At 43.7% G+C, this 19,875-nt stretch overlaps 1 protein-coding gene across 5 annotated transcripts in view; it reads left to right on the forward strand.

Annotated features, from left to right (window-relative positions):
- LOC139226395 (zinc finger and BTB domain-containing protein 11-like) overlaps nucleotides 1–14,227 on the forward strand; it is a 42,861-nt gene extending 28,634 nt beyond the window's left edge. For 4 of the 5 annotated variants that reach the window (XM_070857138.1, XM_070857139.1, XM_070857140.1 and 1 more), the window contains 3 exons: nucleotides 1,529–1,640; nucleotides 11,270–11,433; nucleotides 12,045–14,227. In XM_070857138.1, coding sequence (XP_070713239.1) covers nucleotides 1,529–1,640; nucleotides 11,270–11,433; nucleotides 12,045–12,325 — 557 coding nt within the window. In that variant the 3' untranslated portion in view covers nucleotides 12,326–14,227. Of the gene's footprint in view, nucleotides 1–1,528; nucleotides 1,641–10,676; nucleotides 10,851–11,269; nucleotides 11,435–12,044 lie in introns of those variants that run through there. The other variant, XR_011587252.1, reaches the window with a different exon arrangement.
- Nucleotides 14,228–19,875: the final 5,648 nt, after the last annotated feature.

The following is a 19,875-nucleotide window of genomic DNA, read 5'->3' on the forward strand; positions in this document are numbered from 1 at the left end:
TGTGCTGGGGCCCCAGCTGTTTACATTGTACATTAATGATTTAGATGAGGGGATTAAATGTAGTATCTCCAAATTTGCGGATGACACTAAGTTGGGTGGCAGTGTGAGCTGCGAGGAAGATGCTATGAGGCTGCAGAGTGACTTGGATAGGTTAGATGAGTGGGCAAATGAATGGCAGATGAAGTATAATGTGGATAAATGTGAGGTTATCCACTTTGGTGGTAAAAACAGAGAGACAGACTATTATCTGAATGGTGACAGATTAGGAAAAGGGAAGGTGCAACGAGACCTGGGTGTCATGGTACATCAGTCATTGAAGGTTGGCATGCAGGTACAGCAGGCGGTTAAGAAAGCAAATGGCATGTTGGCCTTCATAGCGAGGGGATTTGAGTACAGGGGCAGGGAGGTGTTGCTACAGTTGTACAGGGCCTTGGTGAGGCCACACCTGGAGTATTGTGTACAGTTTTGGTCTCCTAACTTGAGGAAGGACATTCTTGCTATTGAGGGAGTGCAGCAAAGAATCACCAGACTGATTCCCGGGATGGTGGGACTGACCTATCAAGAAAGACTGGATCAACTGGGCTTGTATTCACTGGAGTTCCGAAGAATGAGAGGGGACCTCATGGAAACGTTTAAAATTCTGACGGGTTTAGACAGATTAGATGCAGGAAGAATGTTCCCAATGTTGGGGAAGTCCAGAACCAGGGGTCACAGTCTAAGCATAAGGGGTAAGCCATTTAGGACCGAGATGAGGAGAGACTTCTTCACCCAGAGAGTGGTGAACCTGTGGAATTCCCTGCCACAGAAAGTGGTTGGGGCCAATTCACTAAATATATTCAAAAGGGAGTTAGATGAAGTCCTTACTACTCGGGGGATCAAGGGTTATGGCGAGAAAGCAGGAAGGGGGTACTGAAGTTTTATGTTCAGCCATGAACTCATTGAATGGCGGTGCAGGCTAGAAGGGCTGAATGTTTCTATGTTTCTATATTCAAAAATCTATCGATCTCTGTCTTGAATATACTCAGCGATTTAGCCTCCACAGCCCTTTGGGGTAGAGAATTCCAAAGATTTACCACGCTCTGAGTAAAGAAATTTCTCCTCATCTCAGTCCTAAATGGCCTATCCCTTATTCTGAGACAGTAACCCCTGGTTCTAGACTCCCCAGCCAAGGGAAACATCCTCCCTGCATCTATCATGTCAAGCCCTGTAAGAATTTTATATGTTTCAATGAGATCACCTCTCATTCTTTTAAACTAATATAGGCCTAGTCTACTCAATCTCTCCTCATAGGACAATCCCCACCCCATCTCAGCAATCAGTCGGGTGAACCTTAGTTGCACTTCCCTGATGATCAGTCTAAAATATGTGCTTGAGTCCAGGAGTGGGACTTGAACCCACAACCTTCTGACTCGGAGGCAAAAATGCTACCAATTGAGTAAGCTGATACTGGCTTTTCAGTCTATTGTTTAAATTCATATCTCATGTTAAAGTGTATATTTACAGTTTTGTCTGTTCTCTTTTTGGATAGATGAACTGCAGTATTGCTGTATTCTCTGTGGAAAGAGATTTAAAACGCCTTCAGGTTATAATCGTCATAAGAAAAAACATCACTTTTCACAAGAGAAGTTCTCCTATAATCAGTTGAGTATTGTTTTCAATACTGTAGGACTGTATATCCTTAAAGCGCGCATGTCCTTAAAACCTGTTTTGTTTTCTGTTCTTTTTTAAGCCATTTAGGAAAAAGACAGTGGGATTGCTGTTAATTTCTTGTCTAGCAGCCAGCCAGTGTTCACTTCTCAAGTCTTTTGCCTAATTTTGTATTGGCAAGGATGAAAGTGTTTTGTAATTAGTAAGAGTATGTTTCTGGCATCGTATGCTAACTGCGAATTCACTGAATGAAAGCCTTTCCAGTTAATGCCGGTGTCGGCCCCCTTGGCAGCCGATCAGAGGAATATGTCAATGCAATCATCTGAACGCTAGACATTGAGGAATTGCCAGAGTGCAAATATTGACTAGCTCCCAGCTGCTGCCGTTGAGGTGTTGGCTAGTTGAGTTGAGTTGTGCCGAACCCAGCAGGAGCAGCGTCCGGGCCCAGCGGGGGGGCTGAGATCCGGGCCCAGCCGGTGGAGGGGTGGCGGCATTCGAGCCCAGCGGGGGAGGGGCGGCGTTCGAGCCCAGCGAGGGGTGGGGGGGGGGGGGCGGTGAAGCATTTAACAGCGGCATGGCCGTGGCCCAGGAGCAGCGCAGCATTTAACAGCAGCGGGGTCAGGAGGCCCAGGTGAAGCGCAACAGAGCTTGGTCTCCAGTTGTCTTGGTCAATCCTCGCCACTGGACCAAGACCTAGCTCTGTGAAGCCCGTGTGGTGGCTGGTGTGCAACAGTCACCACATGTTTAAAAAAATCCACGCACAAGCATCTTCCACCCTTTAAGATGTAACTCATTGTAACACCTGTGAGCCCATCATTTTTTGATGTGAAGAGCATCATCCTCGTCATGAGGGACTGCCTAGTATGTGGCTCGTGAGCATGCCGAGGTGTTTCCATGAGAAAAGCAGCGGTGACTTCAGATGCAACATACTCAACGGGGGGAAAAAAAGGTGCAATTTTGAGTCCAGTGCTGGGAAATGGAATACTTCCCACTCGTGGCAATTATTGGCAGCAAGAAGAACTCCCAGGTTGGGTTTGGACCAGATACAGAGCAACCCTCCCTGTCCTACCTAACAACCCCTATTGCACTGATGTGAGTTTTGCATTTCTGAGCCAGCCTCCTTTCAAGATCACAGTGAGATATTGGTAATTAAACCAAGCGACGAGCAGGCTTTTTTTGGCTGGGGCTGAGAAGTGGATTGTGACAGTTTAAATGAACTTCATTTCGGACCATTCAAGCTGGCAGAAAGGGGAGACTTTTAGTCTGGGCTGGGTTGGATCCAAGTACTTGAGGTGAAATGGGAATGCATTAACCTAGTCCTCCTTGAGTCACTAATTTATTTACAGCTCTATTAGAAGATAATACTTGCATTCATCCTCACTCACAGCAAATTTCTTATTTAAACTTCTTTTTGAAAGATGAAACATAGAACTTATACATTTGCTTATTAAATAGATCATTCTGCTCACAGTGTAGAATGTATTTATATAGCGCCTTTAAAGTAATAAAACGTCCCGAGGTGCTTCGCAGGTATATTATGTGATAAAACAATTTGGAACTGAGCCGCATAAATAGAAATCAGGGCAGGTGACCAAAAGCTTGGTCAAAAAGGTAGGTTTTGAGGAATGTCTTGAAGGAGGAAAGTGAGGTAGAGAGGCAGAGAGGTTTAGGTATGGAGTTCCAGGGCCTGGGTAACAGAAGGCACGGCCACCAATGGTTGAGCGATTATAATCAGGGATGCTAAGGAGCGCAGACATCTCGGCGGGGGGATTGTGGGGCTGGAGGAGATTACAGAGATAGGGAGGGACGGAGGCCATGGAGGGATTTGAAAATAAGGATGAGAATTTTGAAATCAAGGCGTTGCTTAACTGGGAGCCAATGTTGGTGGGTGAGTGGGACTTGGTGCGAGTTAGGACACGGGCCGGCGAGTTTTGGATCACCTCTAGTTTATGTAGGGTAGAATGTGGGAGGCCAGCCAGGAGTACGTTGGAATAGTCAAGTCGAGAGGTAACAAAGGCATGAATGAGGGGGTCTTCTGTTATCTGTATTGCCAACTGTGATTGGTTATTTTGTAATCAATAATATTGCAGATCCATCTTATTCTCTCATTACTTAGTCCATTGGCTCCACTGTTCCTGCACACTGTAGCAGGATGTGATTTGTGCCTGTGATTGCTCTCACTGAGCAACACTGATCTAATGACGGTCGCTTCCTGCTGACTCTGTTACATACGTCAATTGAACACCTCCTTTCTTGGCTTTGTGACTCGATATGGTAAAGCTCACTCGGGAGAAAAACAGATGTTCCAACAGGTAGGAGAAGTCGACATGCTCCTTTCTCCCCTCACTTCTCCCATTGTTGGTGTTTCCCAGCCTACAATCTGTTTGGGAGTAGGCGGCTGCTAATTCGGTCAACCCGCACAGCCCAACCAAGACCCTCTCCCCGAATGCCCCTCTCACTTTCTCTGCTGCCTGCTCCCCGAAGGAGTTGGCCGACCGCCACTTGGCACCTTGCTGCAGTTGAGATGGGAGACGACACGGAGTGGAGTTAACCCTCAGCTCCATAATAGAGCACATTAGTGCAGTCCCACTCCACCCCCTGTCAAGACAAGCTTAACAGATCACACGTCATGCAGACTGGAAACTCCTAGGTTTGATTCCCAGCCTGTGCTGATTTAGCTGGGGCAGTAGTTGGAGCACTACATAGACAATATCAATAATGTATAAATTCATGTAAGAACATAAGAAATAGGAATAGGCCATCTAGCCCCTCGAGCCTGCTCCGCCATTCAACAAGATCATGGCTGATCTGGCCGTGGACTCAGCTCCACTTACCCGTCCGCTCCCCGTAACCCTTAATTCCCTTATTGGTTAAAAATCTATCTATCTGTGATTTGAATACATTAAATGAGCTAGCCTCAACTGCTTCCTTGGGCAGAGAATTCCACAGATTCACAACCATCTGAGAGAAGAAATTCCTTCTCAACTCGGCTTTAAGTTGGCTCCCCGTATTTTGAGGCTGTGCCCCCTAGTTCTAGTCTCCCCGACCAGTGGAAACAACCTCTCTGCCTCCATCTTGTCTATCCCTTTCATTATTTTAAATGTTTCTATAAGATCACCGCTCATCCTTCTGAACTCCAACGAGTAAAGACCCAGTCTACTCAATCTATCATCATAAGGTAACCCTCTCATCTCCGGAATCAGCCTAGTGAATCGTCTCTGTAAGGTGCAGACCAAAACTGCACGCAGTACTCCAGGTGCGGCCTCACCAATACCCTATACAGTTGCAGCAGGACCTCCCTGCTTTTGTACTCCATCCCTCTCGCAATGAAGGCCAACATTCCATTCGCCTTCCTGATTACCTGCTGCACCTGCAAACTAACTTTTTGGGATTCATGCACAAGGACCCCCAGGTCCCTCTGCACCGCAGCATGTTGTAATTTCTCCCCATTCAAATAATATTCCCTTTTACTGTTTTTTTTTCCAAGGTGGGTGACCTCACATTTTTCGACATTGTATTCCATCTGCCAAACCTTAGCCCATTCGCTTAACCTATCTAAATCTCTTTACAGCCTTTCTGTCCTCTACACAACCCGCTTTCCCATTAATCTTTGTGTCATCTGCAAATTTTGTTACACTACACTCTGTCCCCTCTTCCAGGTCATCTATGTATATTGTAAACAGTTGTGGTCCCAGCACCGATCCCTGTGGCACACCACTAACCATTGATTTCCAACCCGAAAAGGACCCATTTATCCCGACTCTCTGCTTTCTGTTAGCCAGCCAATTCTCTATCCATGCTAATACATTTCCTCTGACTCCGCGTACCTTTATCTTCTGCAGTAACCTTTTGTGTGGCACCTTATCGAATGCCTTTTGGAAATCTAAATACACCACATCCATCAGTACACCTCTGTCCACCATGCTCGTTATATCCTCAAAGAATTCCAGTAAATTAGTTAAACATGATTTCCCCATCATGAATCCATGTTGCGTCTGCTTGATTGCACTATTCCTATCTAGATGTCCCGCTATTTCTTCCTTAATGATAGCTTCAAGCATTTTACCCACTACAGATGTTAAACTGTAAGGATAAGATAGATAAGCACATAAGAGAGAAAGGAATAGAAGGATATGCTGATAGGGTTAGATGAAGAGGGGTGGGTGGAGGCTCGTGTGGCGTATAAACACCGGCACGGCCCGGTTGGGCCGAATGGTCTGTTTCTATGCTGTACGTTCTATGTAACTACTATAAGCTAGGGGGGGGGGGGGGGGGGAGAAATCAATCAGAATTTTTGCTCCTGATCACCATCCAGTGTCTTCTTCTGGAAAGTGTACATTTATAGACATTGGGTGAAGCTCCAGGCAGTTGAATAGCCCCTCGGCATATATGAATAATGGCCTCTTGGGTGCCTGGTACAAGACTCGAGGGAGAGACAGTGCCTTCTGATTGGGAAAAGAAACTTGGGACTAGACTTTCCACTTCACATCGCCCATCTATGGCCCAAAACTGACCTCTATCGCCCATTTTGAGCAGAAAGTGGAAACTAGGCGCAAAACATCGCCGGAAAAACAGGTGCCTAAGTTTCCACTTTGATCGCCAAGATGATCACCCAAATAATTGCCCACACAAGGCCCATCCCAAGTTTCGGCACCTAGCATGCACTTTGCTGGGCTGATGCAAGGTCCAAAAGAGTGCTGAGAAATAGCTGCTTTTAAGAGAAGGAAATGGGTACTACGGACGCCATTTTGAAGATCGGAGGAAGGGTGGAGGCTTAGTTGTGAGTTATTTAGAGAGTTCATTTAAAGATAATTGTACTCAGAATATTGGAACAGGGAATATAAAGAGGTATTTTTGGTAAATAAGTTTTATATATTGAAATTATTTTGTAAATAGCTTTTACAAAGTTAAATTATTTACTGATATTGTTGGGGCCTATCAAACTGACTGTTATACAATGTAGAGACTGCAGAGTACAGTGATTAGAGAGTATAGAGTAGAGAGATTATCAAAATTAGTGAAAGTAATTATTGATAGTGATATGGGGCCTATGCTTTCCCTGCCTTTAATTGCAACTGCTCACACACTGATTACTGAAAAGATCAATTGAAGAGGTGGCACAGAATTGCGTAGACATAGACGAAGACAGGGGAGGAGATCGTATAACCAACGAAGGTACTTGGAAAAGCAATCTTACCTGAACTTGTCTGAAAATGCACTGTCCGTTGAGGTGAAGGTTACTGCAGCCCTAGCCTTCTACGCATCAGGATCTTTTCAGGCTTCAGCTGGTGACATCTGCCATATCTCTCAGCACGCCACACACTGCTGCATTCGACAGGTGACTGAAGCCCTTTACGCTCGCAGGATGGACTTCATAAGCTTCCCAATGACCAGGGAGGCATAGACCGAGAGGGCTTTGGGTTTCTCGAGAATAGCAGACTTCCCCAAGGTGCAGGGAGCAATAGACTGCACGCACATTGCCCTGAAAGCACCCTTAAAGAACGCGGAGGTGTCTTGTAACAGAAAGGGGTTCCACTCCCTAAATGTGCAGCTTGTTGTCGACCACAATCTTAACAGTGAATGCTACATTTCCTGGCAGGATCCATGATGCGCACATCTTGCGTGAAAGTGCTATCCCTGACCTGTTTGTCAATCAGCCAGAAGGTCACAGTTGGATGCTGGGGGAATAAAGGATATGGCCTTGCCAGTTGGCTGATGACCCCTGTGCGTAATCCTGTCACTGAAGCACAGAAACGGTATAATGAAAGTCACATAGCGACTCGCAACATCGTTGAAAAGACAATTGAAGTCCTAAAGCAGCGCTTCAGGTGCCTGGATCATTCTGGAGGCAGCCTACCGTACCACCTTGACCAGGTCGCAGAGTTTATTGTGGTGTGTTGCATGCTGCATAACCTAGCTTTCAGAAGAGGACAAGTAATGCTAGATTGGACTGCAGAACCACCTCCAGAAGGAGGGGAGACAAGAACCAGTCGGCGAGGAGGAAGAGGACGCAGGTGAGGACATAGGGGAGCGCAATCAGCCTGGCGATCTAGCACCGGGAACACCACTCCTCCCCTCCCAAAGACCAGTAGCCAGGGGCAGTTACACAGCTGCTAAGCTTTTGGTCAGCAGCTAATTAATGAACGCTTTGCATGAACTATCATTGTGGATTTTCAAATGTTCATTTACAGTTATGGTTAATCAAAAATTTCATTTGCGTGGGGTTCTCATTGTTGTCTTGCCTGTACTGGCCTATCATCAGCAATAATGGTTACTTTAAGTAAAGTTTAAGGAAAGCACTGCTATATTAAGAGAATAAACAAATAAGGATGAACAACTGTAAATTTGTTAACTAATGTAACTAAGATAGAAGTCACCAAAAAATTTGTTGAATTCAAAAAGGTTTTTATTAACAAAATATGAAACTAATTTTAATAAACTAACACCCTCCCTCCACCTACCACCCACCCCCCAACCCACCCTTCCCTTCAAATCCCAACTAATTAAACACAACGATAACAATAACAATTAACATCAAGACAACTATAACGATAACAATTTACAATAACTATTCAAAAAATTAAACAAGTAAACATTGGTAAACAAACCCCCCCACCCTACCTGCAGCCACGTTTCCCTCCAGGTCCTTTCCCGCCCAGTGTTTTTACCCCACCCGCCCGTTTTGGTCTACGCTAACCGACACCAAGACATTGTGCAGTGTGGGACGGCAAGACTTCCTGCCATGGTGGAGGTGAAGGAGAGGAAGTTAAAGCCTGAGGCTTGACTTCAGAGTCCGGAGGAACGGTGTGCTCGGGGTCTCGCGAGCTGACACGACACCTTGGGGTGCAGCGCCGTGTGCAGCCAGCAGCGCATGCCGAAGGACATTGGTTGCGGCAGTCTGCTCACGAACTGTGCTGTCTGTGACTGCGCGGAAGACCAGTTGGAGAAGTTCGTGCTGGACTCGCTCCAGGTTGCGGAGAACTGGTTCCAGTTTGTGGAGAAACCCGCGAAACCCTGGATAAGGTCGCGACCGATTGCGACCGTCTCGCTGCACAGGGATAGCAAGCTCTCCGTTTTGCCCTCCATGGTAAGCCCTCCGTGGGATCGGCGTTGGCAAAATTTGACGCCTTGGCGTCACCACCTGTACACCGCTTGGTCCCGGTGCCTCTTCCATCTCAATTGAGATGGCCGCAGGTTGCTCCCCCCCCCCCCCCCCCCCACAAAAACAAGGTCATCCTCCTCCAACGCCTCCTCCTCCAAAGCCTCCTTCACCTCCTGCTCTTCCTCCACAGTTCGCGTCCTGTCCCTCCTGCACACTCGTCGATGTCTCTCGTTCAGATTCCACCAACACTTGCCCTTAAAGATACAAATGACATTTCTAAACATTTATAAAACATTTAAATACAACTTAATAGGAAATTAATGGTGCTCATTATTATTAAACATACATATCAATACATAACACTTTTTCAGTAACCCAATACATATGACTAATTTTCAATACCCCATATGCACAATGGTTCAACAGGGCTGACATGACCTCATTCGTGAATCATGAATACCACAAAAATCATAAAGCATTATCATTGAAGAACATTACAAGAGTATGTAAGATATTTTAAAGATGTATTTGATAATGTTTGATACATTGCACAGTTCCCATTACTCACGAGACTCAAGGGTGGGTTCAGCCACACCACTGGTTGTGACCGAACGGCTGTCAGGCCCCACTAGGGCCACCGCAAGCTCCTCATATTCACTCAGAGTTTGAAGCTGAGCTGAGCCACCGCCTGACCTCCTTTGCTCGGCCCTATTTAGTGACATCTTCTTCTGTAAATGATAACATTGCATGGCTTAAGCTAATTGACTTGGTAATAAACATTTCAGATTGAATGTTCGATTAGAACCTTGCATTGATTGTGAAAAATATGAACAATATTGCACAATATAAACTTCAACTTAGTCTTATGATGCATAAATTAATTCATAATTTAATTAATACTATAACGAAATGACATTGAATATTGCAATTTAAATTTCCAAAATCAGTTAAATATAAAATATGTATAATTTTAAATATAAAATGCAACTTACTCTGGGAGCGTGCAGCAAGCTGTTCCATCTTTTGCGGCACTGATCCGGAATCCGCACTTCGTTGGACGTTGATGTTGTCGGCAATCTCTGCCCATATGCGATGGTATGCACGGGGTGGAGGTTTCCCCTGCCCACCCCGTGTTAAGTCCGCTCACCAGCCAGAGCCTCGTTCGCCTCCTCGCTGAAGGGCTTAGCCCTTTTACGGTCCAATTCGGCCTCCATAATGTTACTTAGTAAAATTATTATTTTACACAGTATTTATATTTTTATATTAAAGGGTTACGATAATTTGATGTGGTAAGTAATAATTTGCAAACAGATATTATTTCAAAAATTAAATAAAATAGGATCATCTACACAGACACAAGCTTAACAGATATTCGCAAGACTTTTCCTCTATCTCTCTCTTCTCTGAGCCTCCCTCTGCTTCTGAGCATGTGTGATGACCCCTGACCTCTCTCAACACGGCAAAAAAAAAAGCACACGCGCACACTACCGTTGCTAGGAAAGCTTTTTTTTCACTTCAGTTTTAGATGCGATCGCCCAAAAATCACATCGCCCATTTGACATTGCCGGGGTAAGGTCAAGTGGAAAATCGCCCAAAAAAAAATTGGCGCTGTACCGGCGATCAGCAAGGCCGAGACGTCCCACATCGCTGGAACATCACCCATTTTTTGGGGCGATGGCCCCCTAGTGGAAAGTCTAGCCCTAAATCTCCCATGGCATTGCAGGAGGGGAGTCGAGACCTAGTGTCAGGTGAACTGGCGTTAGAGGTCAAGGATAATTGGATCAGATGTAACTCAGTCCACATTTTAAAATCATACAGTCTGCCTTCATTTTTAAATAATACGTTGATTTTATATTATTGTATAGTTAAATAGCAAAACTTTCAGCATTTTGGGAAGTAGAGTTGGAACATTGCTGTTTCTCTGCAGTACTGGCTGGGGACCCGGAAGACATTAAACCAAGACACTGCAGTATCTTCACTGATGAGAGGATGTAAATACAACCTGACAAGTTTACGTGGCAGTTTCTATTAGAACTACGGACATAGGAATTTATGATGGAAAAGATTTACAAAAATGTGACAACAGGAAATACATGCAGATGTAAGAATCTTTAATGTATTAACAATATATCATTAAACTGGGCACAAAGTGCATTTAAAACATATTGTTGAAGAGTGTTATTAATTGACACTGTGCTCAAATTAAGTGCATTATTTGAAACTGGTAGCATTGTGGCACTGTAATTTAGTGCGCTATTGAACTGTGATGAGGCTGTAAATAGGAGATGGATACATGCCACAAATTGCTGATTTTTGGTTGTGCTTCTGATGAAGGGAGTCAGACTCTCTCTCACTGTAGGAGGGAATGAGAGGTCACGTCACCCAGGCTGGCATTATGGGTAGACACGGAAAGGTCCAGGGAGGAGATCTCAAGAGTGGAGAGAAAGCTTAAGATTCGTGATCTTGTGCAGTGGCAGGTAGCATTGACCATTACAACAACAACTTGCCTGTTTTGCTTAGGTGCGATACATGTGGCAAGGTGTTTTGTGACTGCAAACAGACAGGAAGAGCACATTGCGAAGACAGGCTGCGAATCAGTCGAGCTGTAGAGCACACGTGTGAGCATTGTGACCAGATATTCCACCAGATCGACGATTATCGGAAACACATGACTCAACACACAGGTACCATTGGAGTCTAAGACGAAGTAACATTTCCATCACTACAAAAGCAAAATACTGCAGATCCTGGAATCTGAAATTAAAGCAGAAAATGCTGGAAATCTCAGCGGGTCAGGCAGCATCTGCGGAGAGAGAAACAGAGTTAATATTTCGGGTCTGTGACCTTTCTTCAGAACTGCAGTTCTGACGAACGGTCATCAACCTGAAACGTTAACTCTGTTTCTCTCCACAGATGCTGCCTGACCCGCTGAGATTTCCAGCATTTTCTGTTTTTATAACATTTCCATCTCTTGGTGTTCACTTGTGTTATCAACCAAAATGAAATGTAGTTTGTGCATAGATTTAAAAAAAAATCTCTCACCTTCTGAGCTGTAAAGTGATGTTATGCTAACCTGTGCTGATTTTGCAAAATAAGAATTTGTAACATTCTGATCTGTAAGCTGTCTTGACTTGTCAAAGTCAGGTCCTCTGCTGGGAGTCTGACTTTGACGTAGCCCTACTGTGCTGCTCTCTCAAATTTGCTGTCAGATACACTGGTTTGTACTTAAATCTCATTCTTGATAGTTGACCCTTTGACAGAGTGTGTTGTCTTTTCTGTGCTCATTTTGACACAGGCCTCAAACCGTTCCAGTGCTTGACCTGTGGCTTGTCCTGGGCCGACCCGCGCTCGCTGCGGCATCACATTCGTGAGCACACCGGGGAAAAGCCGTACATCTGTTCCGTCTGTCTGGACCCTCACATCGACGCACGGAGCTTGCGGCTGCACATGAAAAAGTTCCACGGAAACGCCGTTCCAAAGCGTATTGCACTTAAAAAGGAGCCACTGCCACTACACAAATACTCAACACACCTGACCCATGACATGTTTGCGTCGCCAGGAACAGATCAGAAGTAGGAAGGCCGACGATCTCCATAAACGAGATGAAGCAATAGGGTGATACTGTGAGACAATGCAAAGCAGTTTCCAGCCAGAGCTATTTATAATGAGCACTGTAGAAATCTTCCCATCCTGGCTAATCGAATTTTCCAAATTTGTTGAATCGGCCAAGTGCTGCCTGTTTCAGGCAGTGAAATATCTGCAGGATCGCTTGGAAAGCAAGTGTGGATGTGTCTCGCATAAAGTTTCAACAGTTTTTTAAAGCCTTGTGGGGGGAGAAAGAACTTTTTCTATGAAACAAAGTTTTTGACATATATGTCTTAATAAAATGATACTTTGTAAAAAAAAAAAAATCAACTTTTGAGTATTATAAAACTGAGAACTTGTACAGACATGGTAAATATAGTTAGAAACTTCAGAGGGGGTCACTACTCCACTCCACCCCTAACCATACACAATACAAATCCAAGATTTATTAATTGAAAAAGTACTGAGAGGGAACAAGGTACAGTTGTTACAATTTTTGAAGTAATATACATGAAAGGGAAACTGCTGTCATTTTATATTTTTGATTTTGTTGCCCTGGAAACATTCATTGTTTTTAACCTGCCACTTTATAGATCGGATGTGATTTATTCTATTAGGAAATTATGTTCCACACATGGTTACCTTTTAAGGATTCTTACATTTTGTTTCATAATTGTGATTGGCCCTCGAGCATTGCTTTACTGCCGTATACAGCCTGTTAGTACAGTTGAGTTAAGAAACAAACAAAGTTCTGACTTTCCATTGAGATGGACACCGCTTGGTAGGTGATTTATAACTGCAGGTTTTGAGCTCTGCCATGAGCAGTTGGAGCCAGTTTTGATTTGGCTGTTTTTATGTATTCTTTGAAATGGATGCTGCAAAGCCCAGTGAAACTTGTCCTGATTCAAACAGAAATCGTGTCTGGGCAATGTCAGCGTTTGGGCTGATGGCCAGAGTTAGAAAGGAATGCTGTTCTGGTACACTGCCAGGGACTACTGCAGGCACTCGAAGGGAACTATATTCCTCAGCAGTTTGAGAGAGGTTAAAGTATTTCTTTTCAGATGCTAAGCAGGATTTATTTTTTAATTAGGAATTTTTTGACTCGTCCCCCTGGATGTACCATGTACGGACTTCCTCACCTGTCAAACTTTGTGCATCTCAATTTTAAGGGTTGCTTCAACAAGATTGAACATCGTTAGATCTTGTACTTCAACCCGTGAAAATGGCAGAATGAAGGTGCTGCTAAAAAGATAAAGTATACTATATTTAAAATTATTTTCCAGGAACTTTGACATTTTAATCTTAATTTTGAAAGTATTTGCAAACTCTGGAATTTAGATTTACGGTATGAATTGCTACTGAGTTACATTGGCAGGTCTTCCAAAAACAGAAGTCAAAAAGCTTGGTCGGCCCTGATCAGTCTCGCTAAAATTCACTTCTGGAATCTAGCACTGTGTCCCAGTGATGGTAGAACTGCTCATGTGATGAGCATATTGTGTTTCTGTTTGCTGCTGGGTGGAAACTGTACTACAGTATAGTCCGTCTGAAAACAGTGCATATCTGTGAAATCTGTTGTTAAATGAGACGATTATAGATTGTGTACATCTCACACTAAAAATATGTACAGGAATGCAGTAGGTACTGAAACAAGTGCTGTTGACATCAAGCTGTGTTAAAATTGTGGCCAATGTGACCAAGTAAAACACTGTCCCTTTATTTTAGCGTTACCTCTCTATTCCCTCCTCCACCTGTCGCGCTCTCCCCTCATCCCCATTGACCACACAGGCCATTAAACATGTTCTTGTACATAGCCATATTCAGTAGTGTTACTGTTTTTAGTCTGTGTGTGATTTTGTAAAATTTTTTCTACAGTTATTAAAAGATAAAAGCATACTTTCTATACATTTATTAGCACTGGAATATAAACTGAGTGTTAGCTCAAGTGACTTATTTACACAAGCTTTTCTCCAGTCCTGACCCATATTTATCCCTCAACATAACAAAAATACAGATTATCTGGTCATCACGTTGCTGTTTGTGGGAGCTTGCTTGTGCGCAAATTGGCTGCCACCTTTCCTAAATTACAACAGTGACTACTCCAAAATTACTTCATTGGCTGTAAAGTGCTTTGAGACACCCGGTGGTCATGAAGGCACTATAGAAATCCAAGTCTTTCAGTCCTCTGCAATATTTGCATGGTGACTTCAAGGTAAATGATCACCGTTTGTTTATCCTGATGTAACTCAATGCATTTAGATCATTTTTGTCACTGCAGTTTCAGTGCTCAGAATATGTGTCTGTCTGTTGTTCAATTCTATTCCTCTAGAAATGAATCCCAGTGGCATTTTTTAAGACTTTGTTAACTTGCGTTACTACTTTTAATGATTTGTGAATTTATATCCCTAGACCTCTTTGCTTCTCTACCTCATTTAGACTCCTCTTTGTAAGGAATATATGACCTCCTTATTCCTCCGACTAAAACGCACCACCTCACCTTTGCCTATATTGAAATTCATTTGCCATTTACTCGCCCATTCTGCAAGTTTATTAATGCCTTGTACTTTGCCGCAGCCTCCCTCCAGTATTAACAAAAAAAAACCTTTTGGTGGCATCTGCAGATTTTGAAATTGTGCTTCCAATTCCCAAGCCCAAATCATTTATGTAAATGGTGAACAGTAGCGGGTCCAGCATCGATCCTTGTGGAACATCACTTCCCACCTTCCGCAATCTGAGCAGCTACCTTTAACCCCAACTCTCTCTCCTGTTTCTGTAGCCAGCTTGCTATCCATTCTGCTGCTTCTCCCCTGACTCCGCATGTTTTGACGTTAGTCATGAGATTACCTTATCAAATAACTGATGGACACATGTGTAGCTTTGAAATGGAGTCATCTTTCAACTGAGCCAAAAACAAAGTAATCTTGATGGGCTATAAGTAAACATAATAAAGATTTCAAGTGAGACTGTTTTTAATTAGTGTAAGGCGGGAGAGTGTTAATCACAAAGTGTACTGGAGAGTTTACAAATAATGTGTATTTTGAACTTTTTTTCCCTACCTAGAGATTATGACAAAAGGGAAAATCCTTTATATTTCAAAATAAAAGTGTGACACTGCAATACGATGTTAATTGTATCAGTGTGATCTGTTTGCACAGATTTATCAAAGGCACTACTTGCTCCTGTAAGCAGACCCCACTTCTCGTACAATTAGCCCATACTGCCTAATATCCATTTATATAATAGCGTAACCTGGGGGAGGAGGCTGGTACAATGAGATCCCCTTGTTTAACGAACTGAATATTGTGATCTTCAAAAGAGTCATCTCCAATCTGCAATTGGAGTACTTCTCCAACCTTCCAGAAGGTGGCGCTGATAAGTGCTCTGAGGAGATGAAGTCAGTGTAAAACAAAAAAATGGTTTACATTGCAGAATACACGAGTAAACAAATTTTTAACTTTCTACTATAAAACTCTTCCTCTAACTTACAAAGCAGGCTATGCTATATTGAATAGTAATTGAACTAAGATCGGGCCAGGGAGAATCGCTTGTGTGAATTATTAATTTGAATGAAATGCAGCTCGAGCTTCGGCTCAAGTTCTATTAGTATTATTGATTTAAAACTAATGCCTGACTGTAAAATACTCCTGGACCTTCCAGACATGGCCAGTTAGCTGTCTCTCTGTTTCTTTCCCTCCCACATTTTCATTTTTAACTTCCTTTGCATCACACATGATTCCCAGGTAGAGTCTTATTTTTAAAGAAGTTATAAGGTAGAATTCCTTCACAATTGCAGCCCAATATCAATCCTGCTATATGAAAAAAAGGGCTTTCCCTCTTTGTGCTTGGTCTCTTTAACCTCCATTTTACACCACCTCCTGACAGTTGAGCTGCGATCCAGAACTCAACAGGATGGCAAATCAAGGGCGTGAATCCACTGCACCACAGGGAAGTATGCTGATAATTCAACACCAGCCTTCCTATCCATGAATAGTGGGGGAAAGACTTGGATTTATATAGCACATTTCTCGACCACTGGACATCCCAAAGCGCTTTACAGCCAATGAAGTACTTTTGGAGTGTATTCATTGTTGTAATGTGGGAAACGCCGTAGCCAACTTGTGCACAGTATGCTCCCACAAACAGCAATTTGATAATGACCAGATAATCTGTTTTTGTTATGTTGATTGAGGGATAAATATTGGTCAGGACACCGGGGATAACTCCCCTGCTCTTCTTCGAAATAGTGCCATGGGATCTTTTACATCCACCTGAGTGCGCAGACGAGACCTCGTTTTAACATCTCATCCGAAAGACGGCACCTCAGATAGTGCAGGATTCCCTCAGCTCTGCATTGGGGTGTCAGACTAGATTTATATGCTCAAGTCTCTGGAGTGGGATTTGAACCCACAACCTTCTGACTCAGGCGAGTGTGCTACCCTCTGAGCCACAGCTGACACACTCTTAGTCCCCATTGCTCCCAATTATTGCGAACTGTATTACATGGAACCGTGTTAGAAATCAAATTATTACTTAGTTGAAAGAATGACACAACTTTAATAATAAACTGCGTTTGTTCTTTCCTAAAATCTCAACTTTAAAATCCATCCAGCTCCTCCCAGTTAATCTCTGATCTTCCTTACTTTAAATAGACCAGACACAACTTTTCTGTACTTGCTTGCAAAAATAAATGGAAAATTAGGGGAGAACAAAGCTTTTATGCAAACATCCACATTTTCTTGATTCTTAGATGGGGAGAGATTAAGAATCATAGAAAGCTGCAAGACTGTTGAAACTAAAATTAGGCTTTGTAGGATCAATTATGACCAGTGGATATTGTATGTACAATGCAAGCACAAAAGGCAGTACACACAATGTGTACTTCGTTAGGAATCTTTGCCACAGTTTGCTAATGGGCCCGAATCTTTGTGTGAGGAGCTCATGGACTTCTTTGTCTCCAAGATTGAGACCATCCATTCAGCCACCTTTGCATCTTCCCTTCCTTCCCCTAGCCCCACAGGCCAAACTTCCTCTAAGGTTCTCCCCTGCCCTAGCCCTGACCTTACATCTTTCTCCAGTTTCTCTCCGAGATCCTGTCCATGAGACACACTTCCTACTCCCTTGACCCTATTCCCACCAAACTGCTGACCAGCCAACTTCCTTTTCTGGTTCCCATGTTAGCTGATAATGCTAATGGTTCTCTCTCCTTGGGTACGGTGCCCCTCTCCCTCAAATCTGCCGTCATCACCCCTCTCAAACCAACCCTCAACCCCTCCATTCTTGCAAACTACCGCCCCATCTCCAACTTCCCTTTTTGCTCCTAAGTCCTTAAAAGTGTTGTCGCCTCCCAAATCCATATCTATCTTTCCCACAACTCCTATGTTTGAATCCCTCCAATCCGGTTTACACACATGCCCGTATCCTAACTTGCACCAAGTCCCGCTCGCCCATCACCCCTGTGCTCACTGACCTACATTGGCTCCTGGTTAAACAACGACTTGATTTCAAAATGTTCATCCTTGTTTTCAAATTCCTCCATGGCCTTGCCCCTCCCTATCTCCTTCCGCCCCACTATCCCCCCCCCCCCCCCCCCACCGAGATGTCTGCGCTCCTCTAATTCTAGCCTCTTAAGCATCCCTGATTATAATCGCTTAACCGTGCCTTCTGTTGCCTGCACCTGAAGCTCTGGAATTCCATACCTAAACCTCTCCGCCTCGCTACCTCTCATTCCTCCTACAAAACACTCCTTTAAAACCTATCTCTTTGACCAAGCTTTTGGTCACCTTGCCCAATTTCTCCTTCTCCTGGCTCGGTGTCAAATTTTATGTCTCATAATACTCCTGTGAAGCGCCTTGGGACATTTCACTACGTTGTTGTGTCCTAACTAAAGACAAATGTAGATAGAAAAGAAAGTTGCAGATCTTGAGCACATCTTTGCAGTAAGTTTGGAAGCGATATTAAAATACTGCCACCAGGGGGCATCTTGTTCCAGATTCACGAGCCTTTTGAGAATACAACAAAGTATCAGTGCAAGGGATATCTTGCACCACTAGTTTTCAAACTTTTTCATGAGACCCGTCTTATATTCCAAAAGACAGTGTCAGCTCCCCAAAGATAAAACAGTGCAAATATATTGGTATACAGCAACCGAAATAATGTCAACATAGAATAAAAGAAAGACTTGCATTTATATAGTGATCACTAGACACCCCAAAGCTCTATACAGCCAACGAAGTACTTTTGGAGTGTAGTCACTGTTGTAATGTAGGAAACGTGGCAGCCAATTTGCGCACAGCAAGCTCCCACAAACAGTAATGTGATAATGACCAGATAATCTGTTTTAGTGATGCTGATTGAGGGATAACTATTGGCCAGGACACCGGGGATAACTTCCCTGCTCTTCTTCGAAATGGTGCCATGGGATTCTTTGCGTCCGACTAGGAGAGCAGGCTCATCCGAAAGGCGGCACTTCAGACAGCGCAGCACTCCCTCAGCATTGCACTGGAGTGTCGGCCTTGATTTTTGTGCTCAAGTCTCTCTCGTGGGGCTTGAGCCTTCAAACTCCTGACTCAGAGGTGACTGTGCTACCCACTGGGCCACTGCAGAATATAGAATTATTAAGGCACTGTAGTATACCTGACCTCAGAGGACCAGAAAGCTGATGAGCTCATGTACCTCCCTGGAATTCCCTGATGGAAGCACAATTAAGGTTGCCAACCCACCAGGATTGGCCCGGTGTCTCCAGGAATTAAAGATTAATCTTATGGATACTGCTGCGAGCAATCTGGGAGAAAAATCCCAGGAGTATTAAAAATGAATTGTGTGCTTTTTTTCATTTTATTTTCAGTTCAGTGGTTAGTTATTAAAATATTGGAGATGGCCAAAAAGGCTGTTGGGGCAATGGGAGGCGGGCGGTCATGTGATGAAACTTCCAGGAATACGTCCAACCTGAGTTGGCAACACTGACCTGCACAACTGACTAATTAGGTTAAAATTTAAAACAAAACCAGTTGACTAGGTAGTTAGTATACAGCAAAGTTCCCTCAACGACTGTCTGTCCCACCAATGGCAGGGACTGTGGTTCTCGTATTGGACTGTTCAGCCACCTAAGGACTCATTTTAAGAGTGGAAGCAAGTCTTCCTCGATTCCAAGGGACTGCCTATGATGATGATGATACAGCAAAGTTGTATGAAAGACTACATGTACATTCTAACAAGCTATTACCACTGATTTTAGTGAAAAGGTGTACTTTGTGCATTTGTAATTAAATAAAAATCTCTTCATTTCAAGGTGTGTTTTTTATAGAATCATAGAAATTTACGGCACAGGAGGCCATTTGGCCAATGATCCCACACTCCAGCCCTTGGGCCGTAACCCTGTAAGCCTCAGAAAGCAGATCAACTATTTGTGCCGCTTGAAGATAAAGCATAGTTGTCGTTAATAGATAAGGACGAACCCTATTCACAGTGATCATCAGTACAGGATATTGGTGTACAGTACCACAGTGGGGGAACACAGATTGACTGAGTTCCTGTTCATAGGGCAC

Source organism: Pristiophorus japonicus, chromosome 16, assembly GCF_044704955.1.
Source record: "Pristiophorus japonicus isolate sPriJap1 chromosome 16, sPriJap1.hap1, whole genome shotgun sequence".
NCBI classification, from domain to species: Eukaryota; Metazoa; Chordata; class Chondrichthyes; family Pristiophoridae; genus Pristiophorus; species Pristiophorus japonicus.